Source organism: Ambystoma mexicanum, chromosome 12 (genome assembly GCF_040938575.1).
Source record: "Ambystoma mexicanum isolate Mex_15411 chromosome 12, UKY_AmexF1_1, whole genome shotgun sequence".
NCBI classification, from domain to species: domain Eukaryota; kingdom Metazoa; phylum Chordata; class Amphibia; order Caudata; family Ambystomatidae; genus Ambystoma; species Ambystoma mexicanum.
In genome coordinates, this window is record NC_090936.1 from 121,467,249 (window position 1) to 121,493,086 (window position 25,838).

Consider the following 25,838-nt stretch of genomic DNA (forward strand, 5'->3'; position numbering starts at 1 on the left):
CACTTAGTATTGGACTTGCAATGTATTATGGGGCAATGGATGCCCCCATGTAATTCAGTTCCTTGAACTGGATGAGCGGTCTAGTCTTTCGAGAGTGGCTCAGCCCATGGATACCTGGGATACCTACAGACTATTTAAACCACACCCGGCCTGAGAAACATGCTTTGCGTTTCTCTGCACCTGCAGCGTGACACTCACCGTGCTCGGATCTCCTGAAGAGGCCCACTTCTTTCTTCAGCGCCAGCACACCTGCAAGAATAAGAAATTCATTGCCAATACTCACCGCGAAGAGCATCCAATTTCTGTTCAGCTTTTCCCAGTCTTGCGGATTCCTACGGCAGTCGTCTCCATCTCGGCACACCGCGTCCTACCAAAGGGGAGAAGAATAGAAGAAAAGACGTTGGTGAGCATTCTGCAATACTTAGCTCTCTCGAATTTGCAAATAGACTTTAATCCTTACCTGAACTCCCGTCGATCGAATAATTTCTGCTCCGCAGCATCCCGCCAATCTGAAAAAGGGGAAAAGACACATTAGGTTAGCGCAAAACATTTAAGAGGCGCCGCACATTGCGCTTTCTCACCGCAGCTCATCTCCTCAGCTCGCTTCCATGCTGGGTTACTGCGGCACCTAAAAGGACACGGAAAAGACTAACATTGGTTAGTGCTAAGGAAGCCAATAAGGATCACGCTCCGCATTCCTACTTACTTCAGCAGCGCATCACCATCCTCAAGACCTTCATCACCTAAGGAAAGAAAGACACGGTATTGAAGGGACTAGAGCCATCAAAACATTTGTAAGACTCATTCCAATTACCGGTCGGGCTGAAGCCGCAGCAAGCCCCGTCCGCCGGGCCCGTGCCAGTGAAGCAACTAGGCACCCTCCAGCCCGCATAACCCAACACACCCCTGCATCGAAGGCAGGACAGAGAGCGTCCCACATCAAAAAACAAGGTGAGGAGAGGTCTGGGGGAAGGTTGGGACCCAGGGAAGAAAAGGGGGCCAGACCAGCAAGGCCAATAGGGAATTGACCTCTGATAATACTGTGTTTCAGGCCCAGTGCTTGGTTGAGTAAGTCCATGGAAGGGTTTGAAGTGGTCGGAAGTCCGGACCGGCTGAGTGGCGTCCCCGTGGATATCAGGTGAGCGTTACAGCAGCCCAGGAGCTTATGCGAACCTCTGAGCTTCGCCTGAATGTTTTGGCACCTCAGTGTGGTGCCCCACCCCCTGCTTTTTCCCTACGGCCCTAGTGCGTGCTTAGGTGAATTTCTCACCCTTAGCTTTTATTACATTACACTCAGTGCGTCCGTCCTCTGCACATGAGTATTTCTGTGTTTGTCTCTCCCTACAGATCAGTGGGGGGGTGCATACTGTCCCCTTATTTACTCTGCCTTCCCTGGCCACGACATTAGAAGGGTTGTGGCCACCTTCTAACCTGAGTTGTAATACCTTGATCCTTGGTTGTCTTGTATGGGTGCTTCAAGGTCGGTTCTTAAGGATTTTAACAGTTTATGGTTATTGTTTTACGGTTATATTTCTAGTGTGCAAAGTTGTTGCTCGAACAATGATGGCAGGAAACTATATTGGCATACTCTTGAGCTTTTCCTTTTCCACACGTTCCTTCTGTGATGTCTGTTTGCCTTGATTTGGAGCCCAGGCGAGTAGCGGGAGCATTGCTTGTAGAAGGAGACAAATTCACTCTGCATATTTGCACCTTTCTTTCAGGATTTTCTTATTCGGGTCTTTCTGAGTCTCTTCCCTTGGGGTTCGTTCCCATTTGTCTCGGTGTAATGTTTGCTTATAAAGGGACGAGTGGGTCATGCTTCAGTAGTTGGAGCGGTTTGTGTCAGTCGTATATGTGCTGAAAGGGAGTCTTGACCCGGGAATATGGGTAACCGCCCCTTTGGATAGGCTTGCCATGTGGCGTTGTAATAAAGCTATTCCTATGGTTGTAGACCGTTCTTCCTTTGTCCTTCGCACGTCCATTGGACCGGGCTCGTATGTTAGTGACAGCTTGCCTTGAGGGTGCCGGTTCTTTACAAGCACTTCATCTCCCAGCTCTAGCTGCTGGGGCTGAAGACCTCTCCTGATGATCTCTCCCTCTGTCCTGAGAGTCCTCCCCCTTTCCACCTGAGCATTGTCAATGGCGGCCGGTTCCCTTTCTCTCACTTTTGGAATCGGACCCCTCTGACAAAGCCGAAACATGGCTTCTGCTGGGGGCACTCCCGTGGACGCATGCGGGGTGGCACTGTACTCCCTTAAAAACGGATACAGAGCTCTCTGCAGTCAATGGCCTTGGCCGTGGGCAATCCGAAACACCTTATTTAGCGTCCTCCTGAATCTTTCTGCTTCGGACCAAGGCCAGACGGGGGTGATCTTTCGATGTATCCCGTATTCCTGCATCAACTGACCAAAACTGTCCCCCTGGAACAGTGGTCCGTTGTCAGAACACAAGGTCTGAGGCAGGCCGTGGGTAGCAAATGGCATCTCCCGCGCCACAGCCACCTTGTCAAATGACATTGAGTCAATAAACTCGACCTACGGATACCAGGACTATTCGTCAACGACCACCAGGAAATGAGTGTCGCGTCCTGTGGACCCGAAGTCGGCATGGACATTTTCCCAGGGCTTCGTTCCTCTGAGCATGGCCTTGATCAGAGGCTCCTTCTGCGCCGGGGACGTGGTCTGGCACCACACACAGGCAACGTCAAACTCCTCAACCTGTCTCTCAAGGTCCGGGAACCATACCTTTTGTTGCCGGCAGGTCTTGGTTTTGACCATAACCTGGTGTCTCTGGTGTGCCAACTCGATCACCTGGGGGACCTTGTACCATGGTACCACAATGCGGTCATCCCGGAGCAACAGTCCCGACTCCACAAACGCAGCTCGTCCTTGATCCTCCAGTTGTTCCAGCGCCAATCTCGCCTCTTGGGTCCTCAGAGTCAGTGTGTCCACGACCGACCTCCATGAGCCCTATTGAAGGGCCACCGTCAAGATGTTGAAACACTCATCGGCCGCCGCCTGTTCCAGTTCGTGGATGGGCACTGAGAAGTTGCCGCCTCCACCACCAGCCTCACATGTTCATCGCCCTCATTGATGCTGATTTTCCCATGCCTATCTGGCTCGCAGCTGGGGTGTCTGGACAGGTAGTCTGCTGTGTTATTGATGCCGGGCAGGTACACCAAAGAGTCCCCATATTCAAGCAGCCCCAGCATCCACCTGTCAATGCGGGCTGGAGGATTGGACGACGAGTCAGCCATGATCGGCAGCAGAAGCTTGTGGTCCGTTACCACAGTCACCGGCCATCGCAGCACATATGGACGAAAATGGCAACACCCCCACAGGACTGCCAGGCCATCTCTTTGAATTTGGCAATACCGCTCTTCTGTTTCCGATTGCTTGCTCGCATATGCGATCGGCCAGACCTCTCTGTCCCCGGCCGTCTGGGTAAGGACTGCCCCCAGACCAAACGGGCTGACATCCACCACAATTTCTGAGGACAAGATTGGGTCAAAGAATGCCATCGTATTCTCTGCCGTTGGTGCCCCTTTCACGTCCTCAAACGCAGCCTGCTCAAGAGGTCCCCACTGCCGTGTAGCGTCTTTCTTGGTCAAAGCCTACAGCGGTTCCGACCGGGATGCAAGATTTTTGATGAACCGGCCACAGTACATGACCATCCCCAAGAAGCTTCGAACCTCGGGTGCATTCTCTGGGGGCCGTGCCTCCATGATGTCCTTGACCTTACGAGAATCCGGTGACACACCTCCTTCTTTGAATACAAAACAGAAGAATTCAATGGTCTTCTTGAGGAACTCGCACTTGTCCTTATTGAGTGCCTGCAGCCATTCCAAGGGCGTCACCAGCCTGTCCCAGTGCTCCGCCTCCTTTCTTGCAAACACCAGGATGTCATTGCTAATGTTCAGGATGCCATCCAAGTCAGTGAGGGCCCCACGGATGATATTCTGAAACACCTCTGCTGCAGATGACCCACTAAAACTCAGGCGTTTGTACCTGTAGAGGCCACGGTGAGTTATGTACCGAGAATCCAGCTGTAGCACAACCTGATGGTACCCAGCCCACAGATCGCGTTTTGAAAAGAAGCGTGCCCCCTGCAGTTCTGCAATGATATAATCAATTGTGGGATGATATGCCGTTCGTGCTTAAAAGCTTTATTTGGGAGCCTCATGTCCACAGATCCGTACAGTGTCTGGTTGTTTGGGCTTTCTGGCAATGACAATCGGAGCCACCCAGGGGGTGGTTCTATCGTTTTTCTCGATTATATCCAACACCACCAGGCTATCCAGCTCTTTATCCACAAAGTCACGCAGGTGAAACTGGACTTGGCGGTGTTTCAGCGCAATGGTTTGTATTGACGCATCGATTTGGAGCCTCACTGGGTTGCCTGCCATGCGGCCAATACCTTTGAACAGCTGGCTGTATTTTTCCAGCGGCCCCTGCATGCCCTCCACATACACGAGTACGCAAAACTGAATGTCAAGTGCGTCCACTGCCGCACAACTCTGGAGGGTGTTGCTGCTGACGGTTGTCACGTAGAACCGGGCCTTGATGGACGACCCACCGTGTTCCACGTTGGCTACAAAAGCCCCAGCCAGCAAAAGCGAAAATGCGCAACACCGGCTTCTGTAATTTGGACGGCACCACCATGGCGTCATAGTGCACCTTCGCCATTACATTCAGACACATCTGTGTCAACCAGCACAGGCACTGTTGACTCATTCACTCTCACCAGATACTGTGGCTGTCTCCTATTGGTGGTCTGCAGTGCACTGACACTCGAGATGAAAGAGGTTTTCTTCCTCTTCATCTTCCTGGTGAGGGGCAGCGGCCTCCCCCTGGGAGACATTGGGTGGGCAATGAGGCCTAAAGAACACTACCTGCACTGGTCCCCTTGGTATCACCACCGGCACTGGAGCTCTGCACATGCGGGCATAGTGCTCCAGCGCCCTGCAACGTCCACAGGCCTTCCCCTGCACCAGGCATTCAGCGGGTTGTGGGAGGTCATACCCACTTTGTACACGAATCAAAGGCCCTTGCACCCCTGTCCCGCTGGCTTAGGCTTGGACGCCTGGCTCCTCTGCCACCTTGACCGCGGCCCACAGCACACACATCGTCCACTTTCCCTCGGCTCACAGCCGCATTCATCCTTTATGCACGCACCTGAGACCTCCTGGCAGCATCTAAGTTCCAATATGCGAGGCAGCGTGAGTCCTGGGTCTCACAGCTCCTGCCTGCGCAGTTTGCCAGACGAGCATCCCTGGATGAGCTGGTTCCTTATCGTATCAGGATTATCTCAGGCACACGACGGGGACATGCGGCGCAGCCACCAGTAGATGTTGTCCAGGGACGACTCCTTTCGCTTGGCGCTGCACATCACAAAACACTTGGAGACTGCGTTGGCAAGCAGCATGAAATGCTCTCGCAGCGTATATTTGGCTGCAGCATACGTCGCGTTTACAGGTGATAAGGACTGAAACACCTCATGTACCGCCAGCCCTCCTGAGTAGAGGAGTGTAGCCACCTTGCTGTCTTCATTCGTATCTCCAGTGGCCCAGAAGTAAATGTCGAGCCTGTCAATCCCCAGTACCCATCTGTCCCAGGCTGTATGAGGCCCCCGAGATATCAAACTTGGGCGTCTGCAGCCCCTGCAGCAGCCTGGCCTTCCATGGTAGCAAGCGCACAGGCACCCCACTAGGGTACCGGGGCCGCAACTCACTGACTTGCTGCTTCAGGCACAATTGCGCTCAGATGTTGAGTGTGGTGATGTTGGCCATACACACCTTTTGCAGCAACTTCTGATGATCTGCCTCCACCACCACACAGCCAGCAAATGCCCTGCCCTGCCAAGCACCTTCTTGAACTGTACAATGTGGGCATAACACAGTATTCCCCCTTCACCAATGTCCAAACAGCCAGGAATAACAAAGAAGGAACTCCTACTCCGTAACTAGTGGCTCCAGATAAATGAGTGGGTTGGGCCCAGGGGACAAAGAACAAAAGTTGGTAGTCCTCTCCCAGCTCCTCACCTCACACTCTGTGATAGAAATGTCCAAACCACTTAAAAACGGCGAATACACAGTACAGTGCTGTTCCCTATGCAGGGAATCCCAAAAATGACGTGGGGGGGGGTCTCACAAGCACTCCTAAAAGGAGCTGCAACCCTCACCACAATGTTCACAAGATGGCTGCCAAAACAGAGTGGTCACCGCCGGCTCCAGGGCATTGGGAAACAGAGAATATAAAAAATAAGTCTCCGCTTCACCACCTGTCCCCGGGTCGTATCCAGCCTTTTGCCCCCTCCATCACCCCTGCGAGCCCCCCACTGCAATGAACACACACGGGACCTGTGTGCCGCGTTCGGGCTCCACGATCGCTCTGCCGCGGCCGTGGAACGCCCCCTTTATTTAAAGCACACGCAGCAGAGTTGCGTCACTCTGCCGCGTGTGTCAGCCCTTAAAGGGGCAGCCACCACAGCCAGGTGAGTTTTATTCAAGGGTGATGGAAAAAGAAAGTTAAAGAAGGGGATTTTGGGGGGGGCGCAGGGGGTGCTAAAGAGAATACTACGCTCAGTGACAGGCACTTCAAATCTTATGCTGCATACCCAACTTCTGTTTGGTGATGTTATGAGCGCATCTATAGTCCACCTTTTTTTACTTACCTACACATGTCCTGTTTATCCCTCTGAATGCATCACCATTGCTCCTTTGCCACCTCAGTGGCATTATTGCACCGTATGGGTTGCAGGTCGCATCCTTCCTGCTACCACTTGGGTTTGTTGCGCAAGTTGCACGTAATTTAAATGGAATGTGTGCGCTCTTTTATCCGAATTGGTGTGCTTCATTGCGATTGCTCTTTTGATAGCAAAATACAGGTTGTACCCTTGTTTTATTGAGCACACAGAGAACGTTTTGGCAATTGGCGCAGATGCAACGTCAAGAAAACGAATGTTCAAAGGTCTTTGTTGTGCATCAGAGTTCAGATAACTGGGAACGGCTGTAACGCAGCTAGGGGCCAACGCAAAGTATACTGATTTGAGCACAATGCTATAGGGAATGTGCTTGCTCAGTGTGAGAATTATGATGTGCACAGTATGCTTGTAGTAATTGTCAGGGTGTTAGCTCATCCGGTTAACTTCTGGCAAATGGGAGTCCCGATGAGCCCAGTTTATGAAGAGTTCTAAATGGCAATTCAATGGAGCACACCTCCCGTTTCCAGTGCTGTATCCCCAACAGCAAGTGTAATCGACTGGTCCAGTCATCATGGTTTTCTCCTTGCATTCGAATACTTGTGGTTGGAGTGCATGGCAGTGTGCAGCATGTTAATTGTGCACACCTGGCTCTACTCCACCACTTTGTGTATATACTCCAGCATACCCTGCACTACGTACGATGCCTGTACTGCAGTCCTGCATCTGTGCATGCACTCCATCTTGCATTGCACCTGTTTCTCCCCTACCTCTGTGTATGGCGGGCTCTTTGTGGTTAGTCTAGACAATGTTATTTCTCCAATTAACAACTTGTTAGCCCAAACAATGCTACAGAGGAGGAGAGCAGAAGGAGTGATAAGGAGAAGAATAGGCCTGCCTGCTCACCTGGGCCCAGCTAACTCATTAACCACACATTCACCTGCCACCCCTAGCTCACACGCTACAGTGATTGCTTTAAAAGCTGCAAACATGACTGCAAGGGTGGGTGTTCAAACACCCAACATTAGTAGTAGACCTAGTAAAAACACTATGGTACACTGTGCTGAACACAAACCTTTACGAGGTCTATGGGTAATATGTCTGCAAACACTAACTCTACATGCCAAGTAATTCCGAAATGCCTCAAAATGTAAAATTAAACTGTGAACAACAAAACAATTGGCTTTGCAAATGCTTGCCCCTCCCCCCTTTTATTTAGACTGCTTAACGTTTTTCTCGAAATGTGTATACGTTGGCATCAACGGTCATTGCAGGAGTTTAAGCTGCCAAACGAAGCCCCCTCCAATGTCCATACATAATGTGATGCAGGTTAGAGAGTACATTCCTTTGTGCTTCGATGTCAGTGTATGTGTAATCCAAAGTATCAAATGAGGAAAATGCTTCTAGCCACAACCTGCAAGGACCCCAGGAATGGGGGGGTAACGCAAATGTTCTGCTAATGTGGAGGGGGGCGGGGGCGATACGAAAAGCCCGCATCAGTGGTCTTTTTCCCGCCGAGTACAACTCCAAATTACTGATGCTTCACGGCTGGTTTGCGCAAAGGGAAGCTGTTGCACAGTGTGCAAGTACATTTCTCCATACTTTTCCTCCATCTGTTACACTCGCACATGATAATTCAGTTCATGCAATACTGAAATACATTTTTCTATATCACTCTGGCGTACCCCCAGGACACGTGACGCAACTGTTTGGGAATGACATCAAAGCCTATAGGTACTAGGGTCCTTCCTGATCTGCACTGAATAAAGAGAAGTTTCGATATTGTGGTGGGCTATATTGTACTGTGGGCTCGATATTCTTTGGTGTACATATTAAACTCACATGTTCCTATGATTTGTTCTCTCCACAGGCATTAATTTGTAGCTCATTTGTCCCAGTTTACTGTGGGCTAATCCCACCATCATTTAGAGGCGTGGTGAGTCTTTTGTCTTTTTAGACTCTCTTTTTTTGGTTGTCAATAATATGTAATTAAACTGTATCAACATTTACTATAGAAAAATGCATCTGCTGTTCTATTTATATAATGCTAATTTCTGTGTTTTATTTAGATGTTTGAACAATATACACTCTGTTATGATTAAATTCGGTGATAATATCCAGTATTTGATTTTGTTTACATACCTGAATCGGGAACATTTTGCTTTATTTTTTGACTCCCACATGCACTCAGACTTGGCTCTGACCCACCACACACAAAGGAGAATAGCGGTGTCTTTAGAAGTAACAGGGTTGAGATTGTTGGTAGCAGAGCCCCTAGCCTTTCTTTCAGAAGAAAAGAGGTCAGTGAATAAAAATCCTCCTTCGAATGGATTGTGTCCTCCCACGTATTCCTCATCTTGTGATAATTCGTCTCGCCAGCTTCGCTGCATCGGAAAAAAAATTTCGGCAGGGGGCACTGTGCTCGAGGCTGTGGCGTCGAATGTCCCCCGACGGGCTCTGTACCGTGTCGACGTCACCGATGGTATAAATGGCTCGAGCCGCGCCCGTTGGCTTCAGTTCCGTTTTTCCGATTGCTTCGCAACTCGTGAACGGCGCGCTTCAGGATTTTCTATCAAATGTCTTCTTCGACCGCTTCGACACCCAAGACGGGGTTTAAGAAGTGTAATGATTGCGGATCGAAGATGTCCATTACCGATCCCCATCGAATCTGTTTATGGTGTCTGGGCTCAGACCACCGAACAGGGGACTGTGGCTCTTGTCAATCTATGACCGAGAAGGCCCTTCGTGAGAGGAAAAGTAAATTGGCGGTGGGGCGCGAGGCGTCAAAGGGCTCTTCGAAAGCCTTATCAAAAAAACATAAAAAATCATCCGACTCTAAAGAATCGGAACGCCGTAAAAGGCACTCGAAGAGATCCCGATCTCGTAGTAGGTCGAGGCAATCTTCTTAGTCTTCCTCCAAAAAGCTCAAGAGGAGACATAGATCTCCATCGTCATCGTACGATTCGTCAACAGAATTGGTTTGATGCCCGACTAGATCGGATTCCCCAACAAAATGGGAGAGCTTTAGGAAGAAAATGTTGCAGGTATTCGAGAATGCGGCCTCGACCCCCTCGAAAAAACCGTAGAAAAACCAGACCCCGGTTGCTCCTCTGGACGACGCAGGGAAGTCCGAAACTACAGCGGTCAAACCGAGTAGTACCCATAAGTCTCGAGTCGACAAGTCGTCGAGAAACCCTCGAATCGAGTATCTCTCCGATCCCTCATAAAAAACAAAAATTGTCGAAGTCGGGTGCAAATTCATCGGCATCGACTGATCCGATGTCGAAGCCTATGTCATCGTCGACGCCTCTGTCGAAGGCTTCGTCGAGTGCGTCAAAGGTTCCTTCGACTTCTTTGAAGGTTACAGAAGAAAACACTGATTCCATTGACAATTTACGAGGAGGTAGAAGAAGAGTGAAGGTTTACACCTTTACCAAGAACAGACTTTTTTAAGTCCATGTCTTCGATTTTTGAGGAATCTGGTTCAGATGAAGAAGAGGTCACTCCTTTTGGAGTGAAATATGGGACTAGACAAATTCCAGAGGAGCTAGTAGATCCTCAGTCAAAGATGAGACCTGTCTGAAACTTTACATTCTGCTAGTGGTGTGGATACATCACCTGAATTAGTTTGTTACACCTGATTCGGCAGATCACACGGATTCAGGGTGCAGAAATCTGATGAGTAGGGTGATTGAATATATGGGTTGGGGAAGAGCTTCCCCTACGTTTGAACAGGATGACATGACAGATATTATAGTCAGAGGACCCCGGAAAGATCCGGTACTCCCCTTTCATAGGGCGTTACAAAGAACAGTGGAGAGAAACTGGGAGAAACCAGATGCCATTGCTGCAGTAGACAGTAATCTCCCAAAAAAGTACAGAACTTCGACTTCTGAACAAGAATACCTGAGTAGACGCCCTACTCCAGAAAGTTTGGTAATTCAGGCAGCTACTACATCCAGGTAGAAAGCATACCCAACCATACCTCCGGACAGGGAGCATAAAAAGTTTGATGCCTGGGCCCGTAAAGTTTTTACTTCAAGTAGCATGGCCTTAATCTACCAATGTCACCTGTACCCTGGCCAGGTTCACACACACCCTGTGGGAATGTATTTCGGCGGCGGCTGAACATATTCCGGAAGGCGACGAAAGGGAAGGCTTCCTGAATATAGTCAATGACGGTAAGGAGGCAATGGGGGAATGCCTCCAGTCTGGACTGGATACTGCTGATAGTATTAGCAGGTCCATGGCTTCAAGCACAGTGCTACGCAGATTTGCATGGTTGAAGTCGGGATTTGCACCAGATGTGCAGGCCAGGCTTCTCAACATGCCCTTTGATGGCTTGAGGCTGTTTTGTAGTAAGGCTGACGAAAGCCTGGAAAAACTACAGACCTCGAAAGTGGCAGCAAAGTCCCTTAGCGCCTCTATGCGACAGCCTCAGAAACCCTATTCAGGGTCATCTTCCTGGAGGGGTCGTTCTTTTCGTTACTACTCTTCGGTTAGTAGAGAAAGAGGACGGGCTTTTCAAAGGGGCAAAAGAAATGTCACTCGTGGTGGACGAGGAAGAACGACAAAGCCATCTTCAGGAATGGCATCTACACCCTCAGCCGCTCCTGCAGCCGCCTCCAAATCTCTGAGGTCTTATCATACAAAACACCAGTTGGAGGCAGAATCTCTCAGCATCTGAAAGAATGGCGAGGCATTACTTCAGATGCTTGGGCACTGGAAACAGTAGCCCAAGGTTACTGCCTTCCCTTCCTAAAAAGACCTCACGATCATCCACCGGGAGCCAGCTCTACCAAGATTCCAGACCCGCTCCTTTGGCAGGAAGTTATAACCCTGCTAGAGAAAGGTGCAATAGAACGTGTACCTGTAGCGGAGAGGAACAAGGGTTGGTACTCCCCTTATTTTCTCATCCCGAAGAAAGACGGAGGACTGAGACCCATCTTGGACTTAAGAAAATTGAACAAGTTCCTCAGAAAGGACAAGTTCAAGATGGTAACCCTTTCTCAGATCCTTCAGGCTCTCCAACTCTGGTTGGTGTCATTGGACTTTCAGGATGCTTAATTTCATGTGCCAATCCATCCCAAGCACAGAAAATACCTGAGGTTTGCAGTTGGCGGTTCTCATTATCAGTTTCGAGTTCTGCCATTCGGACTGACCTCCGCTCCAAGGGTTTTCACCAAACTGATGGCGGTAGTAGCAGCGGGTCTCAGGAGAGGGGGGATTCACGTCTACCCCTACCTGGACGATTGGTTGATCAGAGCACATTTTTCAGAACAAGCTGAAGATCATCTGTCGATCACCTGCCACTTCCTCCACAAACTGGGCTTCTACCTCAATTTCAAGAAGTCCCACATGATACCATTCCAACAACTCCAGTTTATTGGAGCAGTCTTGGACACTTCCTCGGGCAAAGCCTCGCCACCCGAGGTGAGAGCTCTCCACATACAGCAGATGGTAACAAAATTTCAAAAAGCCCAGCATCTGCCGGCCTTCGATTTCCTGAGGTTGCTCGGCCTCATGGCATCCTGCATTTTTCTGGTGCCAGATGCCAGACTGAGAATGAGATCCCTCCAATGGGCCCTCAGAACTCAGTGATCCCAATTCTCGGGGAATATGTCAGATCTTCTGCAAGTCCTGAGCGCAGTTGCTCAGGATCTATCATGGCGGGCTTGCAATGACAACATCCTCAAGGGAGAGTCTTTTTGGCAACCATGGCTGGAGATAACAGTAGTGACGGACGCCTCACTCACGGGGTGGGGAGCACACACCAACGATCTGACAATCAGCGGACGTTGGTCTCCATCGGAGTCCAAACTACACATCAACCTGTTGGAGCTGAGGGCAATCAGACTAGCTCTGAAGGCCTTTCTGCCCTCCGTACAGAGAAAGAATGTCCTCATAATGAGACAACACAGTGGCAATGTACTACCTCAACAAAAGAGGAGGCGTATGATCACTACCTCTGTGCAGAGAAGCGATGCAGCTCTGGTTCTGGGCAATACAAGAGGGAATCTCTATCTGCAGTTCACCTAGCCGGAGAGCAGAACACGGCGGCAGACGCTCTCAGCAGGCAGAGCACCGTCTCCCACGAGTGGGAGTTAGCTCAGGAAGTCCTTTTAGAGATCTTCACCCTTTGGGGACCCCTCAAGTGGATCTGTTTGCAACGAACCTCGGTGAACCGAAAGTGTAATCAGTATTGCTCAAGGGAATTTCCTCCGAGAGGAGCACTAGGAGACGTGTTTGTAGTGGATTGGGATTTTCCCCTGCTGTACGCGTTTCCTCCAGTCCCCGTGATTCCTCAGGTAATCAGGAGGTTGAGAAGGTTCAGGAAAACCATGATCCTAATTGCCCCGGATTGGGCCAGGAGAACGTGGTACCCGGACCTTCTGGACATGTCCATCTGCCCTCCAGTACGTCTTCCACAAAGAGAGGATCTTCTCTCGCAAGAGGAAGGTCTGGTTCTCCATCCAGAGGTGAACACGCTCAACCTTCATGCATGGTTTCTGAGAGGTTGAGATACAAGGATTGGGATCTTCCGGATGACGTAATGGAGATTTTGCTTTCGGCCAGAAGGCCAGCAACAAAATCTTTGTACCGGTGTCGTTGGAATAAATTCAGTAACTGGTGCAAGGATAGAGATGTGGACCCTTTTCACTGTAGCACACCAATGGTGCTTTTTTTTCTGTTACATCTAGCAAATCTGGGGCTCCAGATCAAAACAATCAAAGGATACCTTGCTGCGCTTTCCATTTTTAAGCGCTCCTCGGAAGAGGTTTCTTATTTTAAAATACCATTAATAATACAATTCCTGAAAGGCCTTACAAATGTATATCCACCAATACCATTCCATGTTCCAACTTGGGATTTGAATCTAGTTCTTAAATTCTTGACATGTATACCATTTGAGCCTCTGCACTCATGCCCATTGAGGCTTCTGACATTAAAAACTGTCCTGGTGGCATTAACATCAGCCCGCAGGGTTAGTGAACTACAGGCTCTCTCATGTAAACCTCCATATACCACTTTTTATAAGGACAAAATAATTCTGAAAGTTAAACCATCTTTCTTACCGAAAGTAATTTCCGACTTCCATTTGTCGCAGAAAATTGTTTTACCAACATTTTATCCTCCTCATCTGGGAAAAGAAGAGGAAATATTAGATAGGCTGGACCCTAAAAGGGCCCTCAGCTTTTACATTGCAAGAATGACGAAAATACGCCAAGACGACCAACTTTTTGTGGGCTACACAGGTCGTAAATTGGGTTTGGCGGTCACTAAACAAACCATATCTCACTGGATTATTCTAGCTATATTGGAATGCTACAGATTAACCGGGAAAGGCCCACTGGATGGGCTTCGGGCTCACTCTACAAGGGTAATGGCCACTTCTGCGGCTTTGAAGAGGGGAGTTCCGGCAAAAGATATTTGCTCAGCTGCAACATGGGCATCAATACATACCTTTACCAAACATTACTGTTTGGATACCTCATCCTCAAATGAGGGTCTATTTGCCAAAGCGGTTCTCCACTCTGTACATGAAAACTAAAACTATTACTCCCACCTCCAAATTGATCACTGCTATGGGAGTCTATCACAAGATGAGGAATACGTTGGAGGACACAATCCATTCGAAGAACAAGTTACTTACCAACTGTAACGTTCTTTCGACTGGATGTTCCTCCCACGTATTCTTCATCGACCCTCCCAACCTACCCCGCAGTATAGTTTATACTTCTTACAATTTCCTCTCACGATGGGCCTATCAGTCACAACATACGCCTAGATGTTCCATGATTAATTCCTCGAAAGAACAGAAGCCAACGGGCGCGGCTCGATCCATTTATACCATCGGTGACTTCGACACAGTACAGAGCCCGTCGGGGGACATTTGACACCACAGCCTCGAGCACAGCGCCCTCTGCCGAAATGTTTTTTCCGATGCAGCGAAGCTGGCGAGACGAATTATCACAAGATGAGGAATACGTGGGAGGAACATCCAGTCAAAAGAATGTTACAGTTGGTAAGTAACTTGTTCTTCTGGGTCCCAAATTGTGCTCAGGGCATCTGTCCCCCAACCAGTGGCCCAATATTCATACACTGCCCCATGCAACAGGGCACTCAGACACACAGTAGGCTCTCAGCATCTTAATGCCCGCCAGGATGACTTCTACTACAAGGAAATTGACAATGGTGGAAATGCGGGCCGGTGCGAGTGGGTCACTGCAGTTGAATTAGGGAGGGATGGACTGTGGCATGATATAGTGCATGCCACAAACTACCTTTTGGGTACCTTCAGTAACGACTTGGCCAGCACAGATATGATGTATTTTATTTGTATCGTGCTGGTACACAGAGGAGTTTGTGATGCGTAGTCTATCCTGGAATAGTGCAGGGTTGGCCATGAAAATGGACGAGCAATGGTTGGATTCCATAAGAGATTTCAAAATCATTTGCCTCCAAGAGACCTGGGCCACAGAGGCAGTCCACCTCCAATGCTTCAGTACATTTGAGATCCCAGCACTCAAGGGAAGGCAGAGAAGACCCTGTGGGGCCTTTTTAGTTTGGGTCAATGCATCTCTTGACATTGAAGTAATTCATATCGATAATGCATGCAAAGAGCTACTGGAGCTCCATCTAAGCATCAGGGATGGATGCATTCGTCGAGCCAAGGTTTTCATCATGAGGGATTTTAATCTCCAGTTCAAGTCCCTGTCATTCACTTATTTGTGAAGATGACGATAGACTTTGGGATGTGGAAACCCTTTTTGCCATGCCTCCCAGATGTCCAAAAAATAATTTTCTAGTGCTTGCTAGTCTGTGTCCCTGAGCATATGACAGGAAGTTTGTTGGGGCTTCCCCAGCAAAATACACATGTGAACGGTTCTCGCTCATAGATTATATACTGGGGAATTTGGAAATGTGGGCACATAAGGTTGAGTTTGCAGTAAGGGAAAGGATGGAAAGTGATCATCGCCCCCTGAGGCTAACCGCCCAACTATTGGGGCTTGTGAGGGTTAGTGAATTATCAGACATTGTGGCACTTGCGCTATCCGGTAATGCTAGAAAAGCCTTCAAGTGGATTAAAATTAACAAAACTGAGAAACTGGCTGCGATTTATGATTGTATTCTCCCAGTGCTGGAAAGCGTTTGGCAAGAAGGAGGGGTCGCCATTTTGTGTATTATCGTCCCATTCAACGCTTGTGGATGAGAGAAGACCTTAGTTTACTTCCAATGCCAGATTAAATCGCCAGAATGTCATAGAAAACGAACCCTTGGTTTGACCAAGATTGCAGGAGGGCAAAGGAGAATTTGATTAAATGCGTGAAAGAAGTTTCCAATAGGTGGAAATGAGGCAGTAGCATCTGCCCGATCCCAATACAAGTTTATTAAAAGAGAAAAAGGAGGAGTACCAAAAACATTTAGAATTCTCTTTTAAATGCCATTGTAGACAAAGATGTGAAGTACTTTGGAAGTCTTGTATGGAAAGGAAGCATCAAAGCCCAAAAGCATATGCAATGTAACATTCCAGAATCGGTCTGGCATTCACATTTTTTATTATTGTATGCAGAAACCAATGGTATTTTAAATGCTATTCCTATTAGGGATATTAGTGAAGAAAATATTGTTCCCCATAGCTGAACATTAAGCAAAGTCATTACTGCCCACGAAGGCCAAAAAGCAGAAAAGGCACCTGGCCCAGACAAAGTACGAGTAGATTTGTACAAATCTGAGCCCGTGATATGGGCCCCCCATCTTACCAAGCTTTTCAATGCTGCTCTCAACAAATCTCGTTCCTCTGACATGGACCCAGGCTGAAATCGTCCCATTGTATAAAAATCGAAGTAGGGGCGATACAGGGAACTACCGCCCGATATCCCTGCTCGATGCAGAGGGAAGGTTTCTCCCAACCCCCCCAAGACATTATTAGTCCACCTAGAGGCCTGGATGAAAGAGAACATCTTACACCATCTACAGGCTGGCTTCCGGGCGAACACCAGTACTATCGACCAATGCTTAAGATTGAAGTTATTGAGTGATAAATATGTAAGCCTGAGGAATGCGAGATTGTACCTCACATTTGTTGATCTAAAAACAGCCTTTAATAAGGTACCAAGGGTAGGGCTGTGGTGCTCTCTATAAAATCTGAGTATCCCCTCTGCCCTTCTAAGGCAATTCAAAGTCTATACACAGGGACGAAGCTATAGTAAGATGGAGTGATGATAGCAGGATCACTAAGAAAATCCCAATACAAATGGGTGTACGACAAGGGTGCGTTTTTGCCCCCAAATTGTCTTTTTATTGATGGTATAATTCCTTAACTACTGAATTTACCTTGTGATGCGCCGGTTTTATCTGGCAAGAAATGCCCAATGATCGCTGGCGATAGTGTAATCACTGACCCTGCTTGATCTAACAAAACAATTGTCAGCATTTGAAGAATGTTGTGATGCAAATGTGCTTTCCATTAATGTGAAAAAGACAAACTATGATCTTTAAGAAAAGTAGAACTAAAATTGCAACTGGTCCTCCAAGTAATCGCTACAGTGGAGCAATCGCTAAGTTTGCCCATGATTATGGCAACCGGGCTGTGAAAGTATCCCTGTAAGGGCATTCTGCTCAGGCCAGACGAGCAACGCTTTATGGGGTAGAGTTGTGGGGAGGAACCAACTGTGATCAATTAAGTATCAGTGAAAATACATTTGTGCAAACTCTACTGGGACTGCCAAGAAGTACTCTTATCGTTCTGCTCTACCTCTAGGTGGCTGTCCGGAGGATCAGGTTACTATGTAGGTCCAAAACTGTATTCTATCTGATTAGTGTTTGGTCCGCCTCAGGACTATCCATGTATAGATTGGCCTTTGAAGATATTCTATCACAGGAGGGTGGCCATTTGATACCCTCGTTGGAGTACCTAAAGGAAGCCTTCACTCCGCTAGGATACTGAGGATGCTGGTCTGAACCTCAGCTCATCAGCCAGAGTTTAAAGGAACAGATTAAAGAAGCCCTCTTGCATGAAGAAGTGACACCTTCTTTCTGACGTTTTAAATGGTGAAAGTGGAAGGAGATATTGGGGGTTGAAGCAGTGCTTTGGCTTATTTGGGAATCGTATCTCCAAAATCCAGCAGGGCATTGTTCCTCCGCTCAGTTTCGGCACTTTACCTGTGGCTGAATTACTACACAAGTGGAACCATGATGTTTCGAAATTAAAATTGAGAAGGTTATGCTTTTTTATCCTGTCCTCTTTATCATGCCATTAGGAAAAAAATACCTTGCTCCTCTATTTAGGTGTAGTGCCGCCAGAAGTATAAAGGCAACACTGGCCTTATGTGTAAACCCTAAAGATGATTTGGCAGTGCATTCTGTTGTAAATGTTCTGTCGATGGCATGGAGGATCAGATCAAATTGCTTCTTATAACGTAGTACTTGGCATAGAAGTGGGGGCTTTACTACTATAGCTATATTTTTCAGTGGGCATACTGGTTTAGTAACATCAGGCATTCTTAAATCTTTTATTTTAGAGTTGTAAATGAATTCACATGAATATGATTGACATCGATTGACTGTATTTGTTGTGACTTAGTGAAGGGCATGTTTGTAACTATTTTAACAAGGTATTTATTGTGATTATGCTTTGTATGTGTGTTAAGATTTTTATGGTCTATGATTGAAATAAAACTTAACCTAAGAATAAAAACAAAATGGAGCAATACAATGATGAAGTAACACATGTATATAAAATGCCTACAAGAAAATGTATGATTAAAGTGCATTCAATTCCCTCTTCAGTCTAGGGCCGCAGGCCCTTCTCCCACATCTATTGCTGTTCCATTAATGCCCTCTACATTCTTGCTGTGGGTTTCCTAGGACTCGTGTGTTAAAGGTTGTGTGATTATAATCTAATTTTACTGGGCTCATTCCATCTCTAATCTGCCAATATTTATTCATAGCATGTAAGCCGAAACGCAATCTTTAAAAAAAAAATCCTTTTATCACCAACTCTGATACTTGTTTGTTCTAGTCTCCGGAGTGGATTTTGTACAATCTATAGAAAATAGAAAATGCTCCATGTATAAAGTGCTTTAGATAAAGTGCTAGCTGCAATACAGTACAAGGCATGGTTCACACAATAGATTAAAAAAACTCACAACTAATCAACGTTAGAAAAATCCACATCTTGCATACAAATACTAGCATTTAATAATCACCACATCTTCATAACATATACTTCACACTGTTGGATTCACTTCAAATTCTACATCTTCCTGCAGGACATAAGCACCTAATGAGGGGGGAGAGGGAGCACTATCCAATCGGCGTGCTCGGAGCGCGGGCTGTACTGTATGGTACAAGCCATTATTCTGATCAGCTTAGGAAGCCGGTCCCCCCCCCCCCCCCTCCCTCCCTGCTATCCCATCACTGTATCACCCATGTAGTTTCCTACATGGGTGCTAAGTGTCTTTTTTTAATTACAAACGCTAAGGCTGCTCGTCCTGACACCGTGCAGTGCTGCTTTCCCTGAAGTCCGTTTTTATGTTGAGGACATCAGTCATCAACCGTGAAAACGGACTTCCTAGACACCAGCACTGTGCGTCGCCAGTGTGCTAATGGCGATATGCCCTGTGGTGGTGGGCTGACTTTTGGTAACGGCACCACCACCCTCGTTAAGGGACCCTTGTGTTGCTCGGGCCCTTTATTTGGGTGGCGGGCCATTACCGACGGGGTTGGCCTGCCCCTGAGGGGCATAGTGCCTCATTACAGCTTCCTCTGTCGTATGTACTTAAAACAGATGGATTCGCTTCCTGTTCTGCATTACCTAACACACAGACGTTTCTGTCCGTTTTAAGCTAAAGATGCTCGGACATTCGTCTTCTGTCTCGTGTTCCTTCCTGCACTGACCTGTGTGAGGAATGTCAACTCGCGTATTTCTGCGATACTGCTGAGCCTAGTTTCGTAGTCCACATCTTGCACTCCATTGGACCTTTAGCTGAAAAAGTTAACACAGCATCTTCGATAAGGGCAGACCCGAGCCTATGACTGCCAATGAACACGCAAAAAAAAGGGTTTAGTTCCACACGAGTTTTCCAAAGATTAGTGTTCACACCTTTCTCCTGCTGTGCACCGTCATCATTGAAGATGTGCTGAGGACCCTAATTTCAAAACTCTTATATGCTTGTGAAAAATAGTAGTTTAAAGTTGCTTTTAAAGATTTTTGCAGGCCATTTCACGGTCATTTGCGAAGCATGCAATCAGAGAAATGTTTGATATCAGTCAACCTCATTCACACGTGAGGCTACTGGCAGATGACGTAACGTAGTGTAAATGAGGTAGAATTGTTTTAACTTCAGATAGATTTATCCTACTGATATACATGTGAAGCACTTTACAACTACCATAGCACCAGCTTTACTGGAGATGAATTGCGTGAATGGACTCTTGTTCCGCCAATGTGGCATTTTGCATAAATGAGCCTCGTGATGACTCCAGATTAACCAAGAATGTGAGCAGATGAGAGGACGCAAGCAGGTAATGTCATTCAGCAAAGGGCTGAGGTGAGGCAGGTGTATAAATTACAGGTTTACAACCTTGGGGAAGGCGAGCAGCCAAAATAGGCGGGTTACTGGAGCACTCCCAAAATCTCCACAGCAAATCCACTTTCGAAATGCACCACCTACCAATGTCCCCTTTCCGCCGCAAATGGAATATCTAGAAGTACACGCGAAGGTCATTTCGGTAGGATTCGTCACTTATTTTTGCAACATCAGGATTGCAGTATCGGAACAGAAGTTGTTGAAACGTAAATTACATTTTTGAAGAATCAATCTTGTTTTTCAAACTATCGCACGCAAACTGCGGCAATGCATATAGCAGCTTATGTTCTGACACTGGTCAACACCTCTCGCATCGCCTAAGATCACTTGATTTGGGTGTGCGTTTCGTGCAGTTTCTGGAAACATCACGAAGAGAAATCGAAAAAGATCAAGTAAAAATGAAATGGGTTTGAACACCTCATTAACATAGGGACACGCCTTGGCTACCTTCCCGCAACAAGACACATCAAAGCAAGGGCATTACGAATTCGTAGGAAGTGCAGTTAAAGAGGAACATTTGTCGGGGTCTCCAGTTTTTCAACAAACATGTTGGAAAGCTGATTTAATGATGCTTGCCAGTCCCTTTCAGCTGTTGCTTTGAGTTAATATATCATGAATCAATATCTTGATAGGACATGTTTCAAACATTTGCATTTCTGTCATGGCTTTGTTGCACAGGTGCATGTTAGTGGTGCGACACAATCCATGAATGTTTTCTTAAATCCTCCAAGGACCAACAGTTTGCATTGGGGTTGGGTTCTCCAGAAGCATGGAGAGAACGTAGCACTGGGATTAGGGAACCATATCACAGAATTGCGTGTATGGTGTCCTCCTGTATGTTGATCCAACAACCCCGAGATTGGAATATCCCAACTGCTTGTATTTCTGGCTTGTACATGCTGGAAGGAGTCCATTGGTGGCTGGCAGACTGTCATGGCTTGATGCCAAGGGGCACTACAGTTTGTTTTGCGCAAATATTTAAACTTGACATTTCGAATGGATTGTGTCCTCCCACGTATTCCTCATCTTGTGATAAATCGTAATCTCCAGCTTCGCTGCTTCGGAAAAAAAAAAATTAGGGCGCTGTGCTCGAGGTCGTGGCGTCGATTGTCCCTCGACATACTCTGTACTCTGTCGACGTCACTGATGGTATAAATAGCTCGAGCCGTGCCCATTGCTTCAGTTCCGTTTTTCCGATCGCTTCGCTATCGAGAACGGCGCGCTTCTATTTTCTGTGAAGAAAATGTCATCATCTTCGACACCTTCGACACCCAGAACTGGGTTTAAAAAGTGTGCAGATTGTGGATCGAAGATGTCGATCACCGATCCCTACCGGATTTGTCTCTGGTGTCTCAGTTTCAGTCACCGAACCGACTGCGGGTCCTGCCAATCTATGACTGAAAAAGCTCTTCGTGAGAGGAGAGGTAAACTGTCGGTGGGGAGGGAGGCCTCAAAAAAGGTTTCGTCAAAAAGACACAAGAAAGCGACTGATTCTAAGGAATCGGATCGCCATAGGCACTCGTAGAGATCTCGATCTAGGAGTAGATCGAGACGCTCTTCGTCGTCTTCGAAAAAAAATGAAGAGGAGACATAGATCTCCATCTTCTTCAGAGTCGACAGAAGAAATTCGTTGTCCGACTAAATCGGATTCTCCCAGTAAGTGGGAAGAATTCCGCAAAAAGATGATGGAGGTTTTCGGGAATGCGGCCTCAACCCCCTCGAAAGACCCTCGAAAAAGCCATACCCCTAAAGTCGCTCCATTGGACGACAAAGGGAAGTCCAAGGCTACCATGGCTGGTAGCATCGAGGAATCCAAAAAATCTCGAGTCGACGTAAAACCGTCGAAGACTCTTCGAGAGTCGAGCACCTCTCCAGTGCCATGCAAGAAACACAAGTCGTGGAAGACTTCGACAACTTCGTCGACGCCCTCGACGTTGATAATTTCGATGCCAAAGCCAAATGCGTCATAGACGCCATTATCGAAGTCATCTTCGAAAACTTCGTAGACTTCGAAGACACCCTCAAACTTCGAGGGATTTGCCATTTCCTTTGAAGCAGATGGAAGAGGAAGAAAGGAGATTCACTCCTTTGCCCAGGTCAGACTTTTTCAAATCTATGTCAGCAATCTATGAAGAGTCTGCTTCAGAAGAAGACGAGGTTACTCCTTTGGGAGTTGCTTGTGGTACAAGACAAGTTCCTGAGGAACTTATTGACCAGAAATCTAGAATGAGAGACCTGAGAGATACTCTACATTCTGCCAGTGGAGTTGATACATCCCCAGAATTAGAGTTCGCCAAACCTGATCCTGCAGAGCATGCAGATGCTGGGTACAGGGGTCTTATGACCAGGGTAGTTGAATATATGGGTTGGGGTAATACCTCACCCATTTTTAAACAAGATGACATGACGGATATAATCGTCAAGGGACCTCAGTAAAGTTTTCACGTCAGGCAGTATGGCACTTCAGTCGGCAAATGTCACCTGTACCCTAGCCAGGTTTACCCATACCCTGGGGGACTATTTCGGCAGCGACTGATCATATTCCGGAAGGCGAGGAAAGGGAAGGCTTCCTGAATATAGTCAAAGACGGGAAGGAGGCAATGGGGGAATGTCTCCAGTCTGGACTGGATACTGCTGATAGTATCAGCAGATCCATGGCTGCAAGCGTTGTGCTACGCAGATTTGCGTGGTTAAGGAAGTCGGGATTTGCACCAGACGTGCAAGCTAGACTCCTCAACATGCCCTTTGATGGCTCGAGGCTCTTTGGCAGAAAGGCTGATGAAAGCCTAGAAAAACCTCAGACCTCGAAAGCGGCAGCTAAATCACTTAGCGCCTCTTTGCGTCAGCCTCTAAAACCCTATTCTGGCTCATCTTCCTGGAGGGGTAGTTCTTTTCGATACTAGTCCTCTTTTGGTAGAGGAAGAGGACAGGCTTCTCAAAGGGGAAAAAAACTTCCCTCGTGGAGCACAAGGAAGAGGTGCAAAATCAGCCTCAGAAGCGGCATCTGTACCCTCAGCCACTCCTGCAGCCGCCTCCAAATCCCTCTGAGACCTTGTTACACAAAACACCAGTGGGAGGCAGGAGATCTCAACATCTGAAGGAATGGCGGGGCATTACCTCAGATGCTTGGGCACTGGAAAAAGTAGCCCAAGGTTACTGTCTCGCCTTTCTAAAAAGGCCTCAATCATCCACCGGGTGCCAACTCCGCCAAAATTCCGGATCCGCTCCTGTTGCAGGAAATTTTAACCCTGCTAGAGAAAGGTGCAATAGAACTGGTACCTGTAGTGGAGATGAACAGGGGTTGGTACTCCCCATATTTTCTCATCCCAAAAAAGGACGGAGGACTGAGACCCATCTTGGACTTGAGAAACTTGAACAAGTTCCTCAGGAAGGACAAGTTGAAGATGGTGACTCTTTCTCAGATCCTTCAGGCTCTCCAACTCCAAGATTGGTTGGTATCATTGGACCTTCAGGATGCTTACTTTCATGTGCCGATCCATCCAAAACACAGAGTACCTGAGGTTCGCGATTGGCAATTCTCATTATCAGTTTCAAGTCCTGCCATTCGGGTTGACCTCCGCCCCGAGGGTTTTCACCAAACTGTTGGCGGTTGTGGCAGCAAGTCTCGGGAGAGGAGGTATTCACATATATCCCTACCTGGACGACTGGTTGATCAGAGCAAGTTCTCCAGAACAAGCTCAGGAACATCTTTCGATCACCTGCCACTTCCTCCACAAACTGGGCTTCTCCCTCAATTTCAAGAAGTCCCACATGATACCATCCCAGAAACTCCAGTTTATTGGCGCAGTCTTGGACACTTCATCGGGAAAAGCCTTGCCTCCCGAAGTGAGAGCTCTCCACATCCAGCAGATGGTAACGAAGTTTCAGAATGCCCAACATCTACCGGCCTTCGATTTTTTTTCTCAGGTTGCTCGGCCTCATGGCATCCTGTATTTTCCAAGTACCAGAGGCCAGGTTGAGAATGAGATCCCTTCAATGGGCACTCAGAACTCAGTGGTCCCAGTTCTCAGGGAATATGTCAGATCTTCTGCAAGTCCCGAGCGCAGTTGCTCAGGATCTTCTATGGTGGGCTTGCAACGACAACATTCTCAAGGGAGAGTCTTTTTGGCAACCATGGCCGGAGATGACGGTAGTGACGGACGCCTCACTCACGGGGTGGGGAGCACACACCAACGATCTGACAATCAGTGTTCGTTGGACTCTGATGGAGACCAAACTACACATCAACCTATTGGAGCTGAGGGCAATCAGACTAGCTCTGAAGGCCTTTCTGCCCTCTGTACAGGGAAAGAATGTCCTGATAATGACGGACAATACGGTGGCCATGTACTATCTCAACAAGAGAGGTGGTGTAGGGTCACTGCCACTGTGCAGGGAAGCAATTCAGCTCTGGTTCTGGGCAATACGAGAAGGAATCGGTCGGCAATTCACCTAGCCGGGGAGAAGAACACGGCAGCAAACGCTCTGAGCAGGCAGAGCACGGTCTCACGAGTGGGAGCTGGCTCAGGAAGTCCTTCTGGAGATCTTCTCCCTTTGGGGAACCCCTCAAGTGGATCTGTTTGCCACCGCGATCAACCGAAGTGCGATCAGTACTGCTCAAGGGAATTTCCTCAAAGAGGAGTTCTGGGAGATGTATTCGTAGTGGAGTGGAAGTTTCCACTGCTGTATGCGTTTCCCCCAGTCCCTGTGATTCCTCAAGTAATCGGGAGGTTGAGAAAGTTCAGGAAAACCATGATCCTAATTGCCCCGGATTGGGCCAGGAGAACGTGGTACCCGGACCTTCTAGACATGTCCATCTGCCCTCCAATACGTCTTCCGCAAAGAGAGGATCTTCTCTCGCAAGAGGAAGGCTGGGTTCTCCATCCAGAGGTCAAGACACTCAACCTTCACGCATGGTTTCTGAGAGGTTGAGATACAAGGTTTGGGATCTTCCGGATGACGTAATGAAAATCTTGCTTGCGGCCAGAAGACCAGCAACAAAGTCTTTGTACCGATGTCGCTGGAACAGGTTTAGTAACTGGTGCAAAGACAAGGCTGTGGACCCTTTTCAGTGTGGCACCCCAATGGTACTCTCTTTTCTACTACATCTAGCTAATCTGGGGCTCCAGATAGGAACAATCAAAGGACACCTTGCTGCGCTGTCCATTTTCAAGCGCTCCTCGGAAGAGGTTTCATATTTCAAAATACTGTTAATTCAATTCTTAAAGGGGCTTACTAATGTATACCCTCCAGTACCTTTTCATGTACCAACTTGGGACTTAAATTTAGTATTAAAATTCTTGACTTGCATACCTTTTGAGCCTCTGCACTCATGTCCATTGAGGCTTTTGACTCTAAAAACTGTCCTCCTTGTGGCCCTATCATCAGCCCGCAGGGTTAGCGAACTTCAGGCTCTCTCATGCAAACCACCATATACTATTTTTTTATAAAGATAAGGTAGTCCTTAAAGTTAAACCTTCGTTCTTGCCAAAAGTAGTCTCGGACTTCCATTTGTCACAAAAAATAGTACTACCAACTTTTTAT

The 25,838-nt window shown here is 47.6% G+C and overlaps 1 protein-coding gene and 1 long non-coding RNA gene across 5 annotated transcripts in view; one reads left to right on the forward strand and one right to left on the reverse strand.

Moving 5' to 3' along the window:
• The window catches only part of LOC138513358 (uncharacterized), a 455,407-nt gene that overhangs the window by 152,000 nt on the left and 277,569 nt on the right, over positions 1-25,838 (reverse strand). The gene's annotated exons all lie outside the window — the stretch shown is intronic.
• Positions 1-25,838, forward strand: part of LOC138513357 (patatin-like phospholipase domain-containing protein 2) — a 309,262-nt gene that overhangs the window by 136,795 nt on the left and 146,629 nt on the right. For both annotated transcript variants that reach the window (XM_069628138.1, XM_069628137.1), the window contains exon 3: positions 8,570-8,635. In XM_069628138.1, coding sequence (XP_069484239.1) covers positions 8,570-8,635 — 66 coding nt within the window. The remainder of the gene's footprint in view (positions 1-8,569; positions 8,636-25,838) is intronic.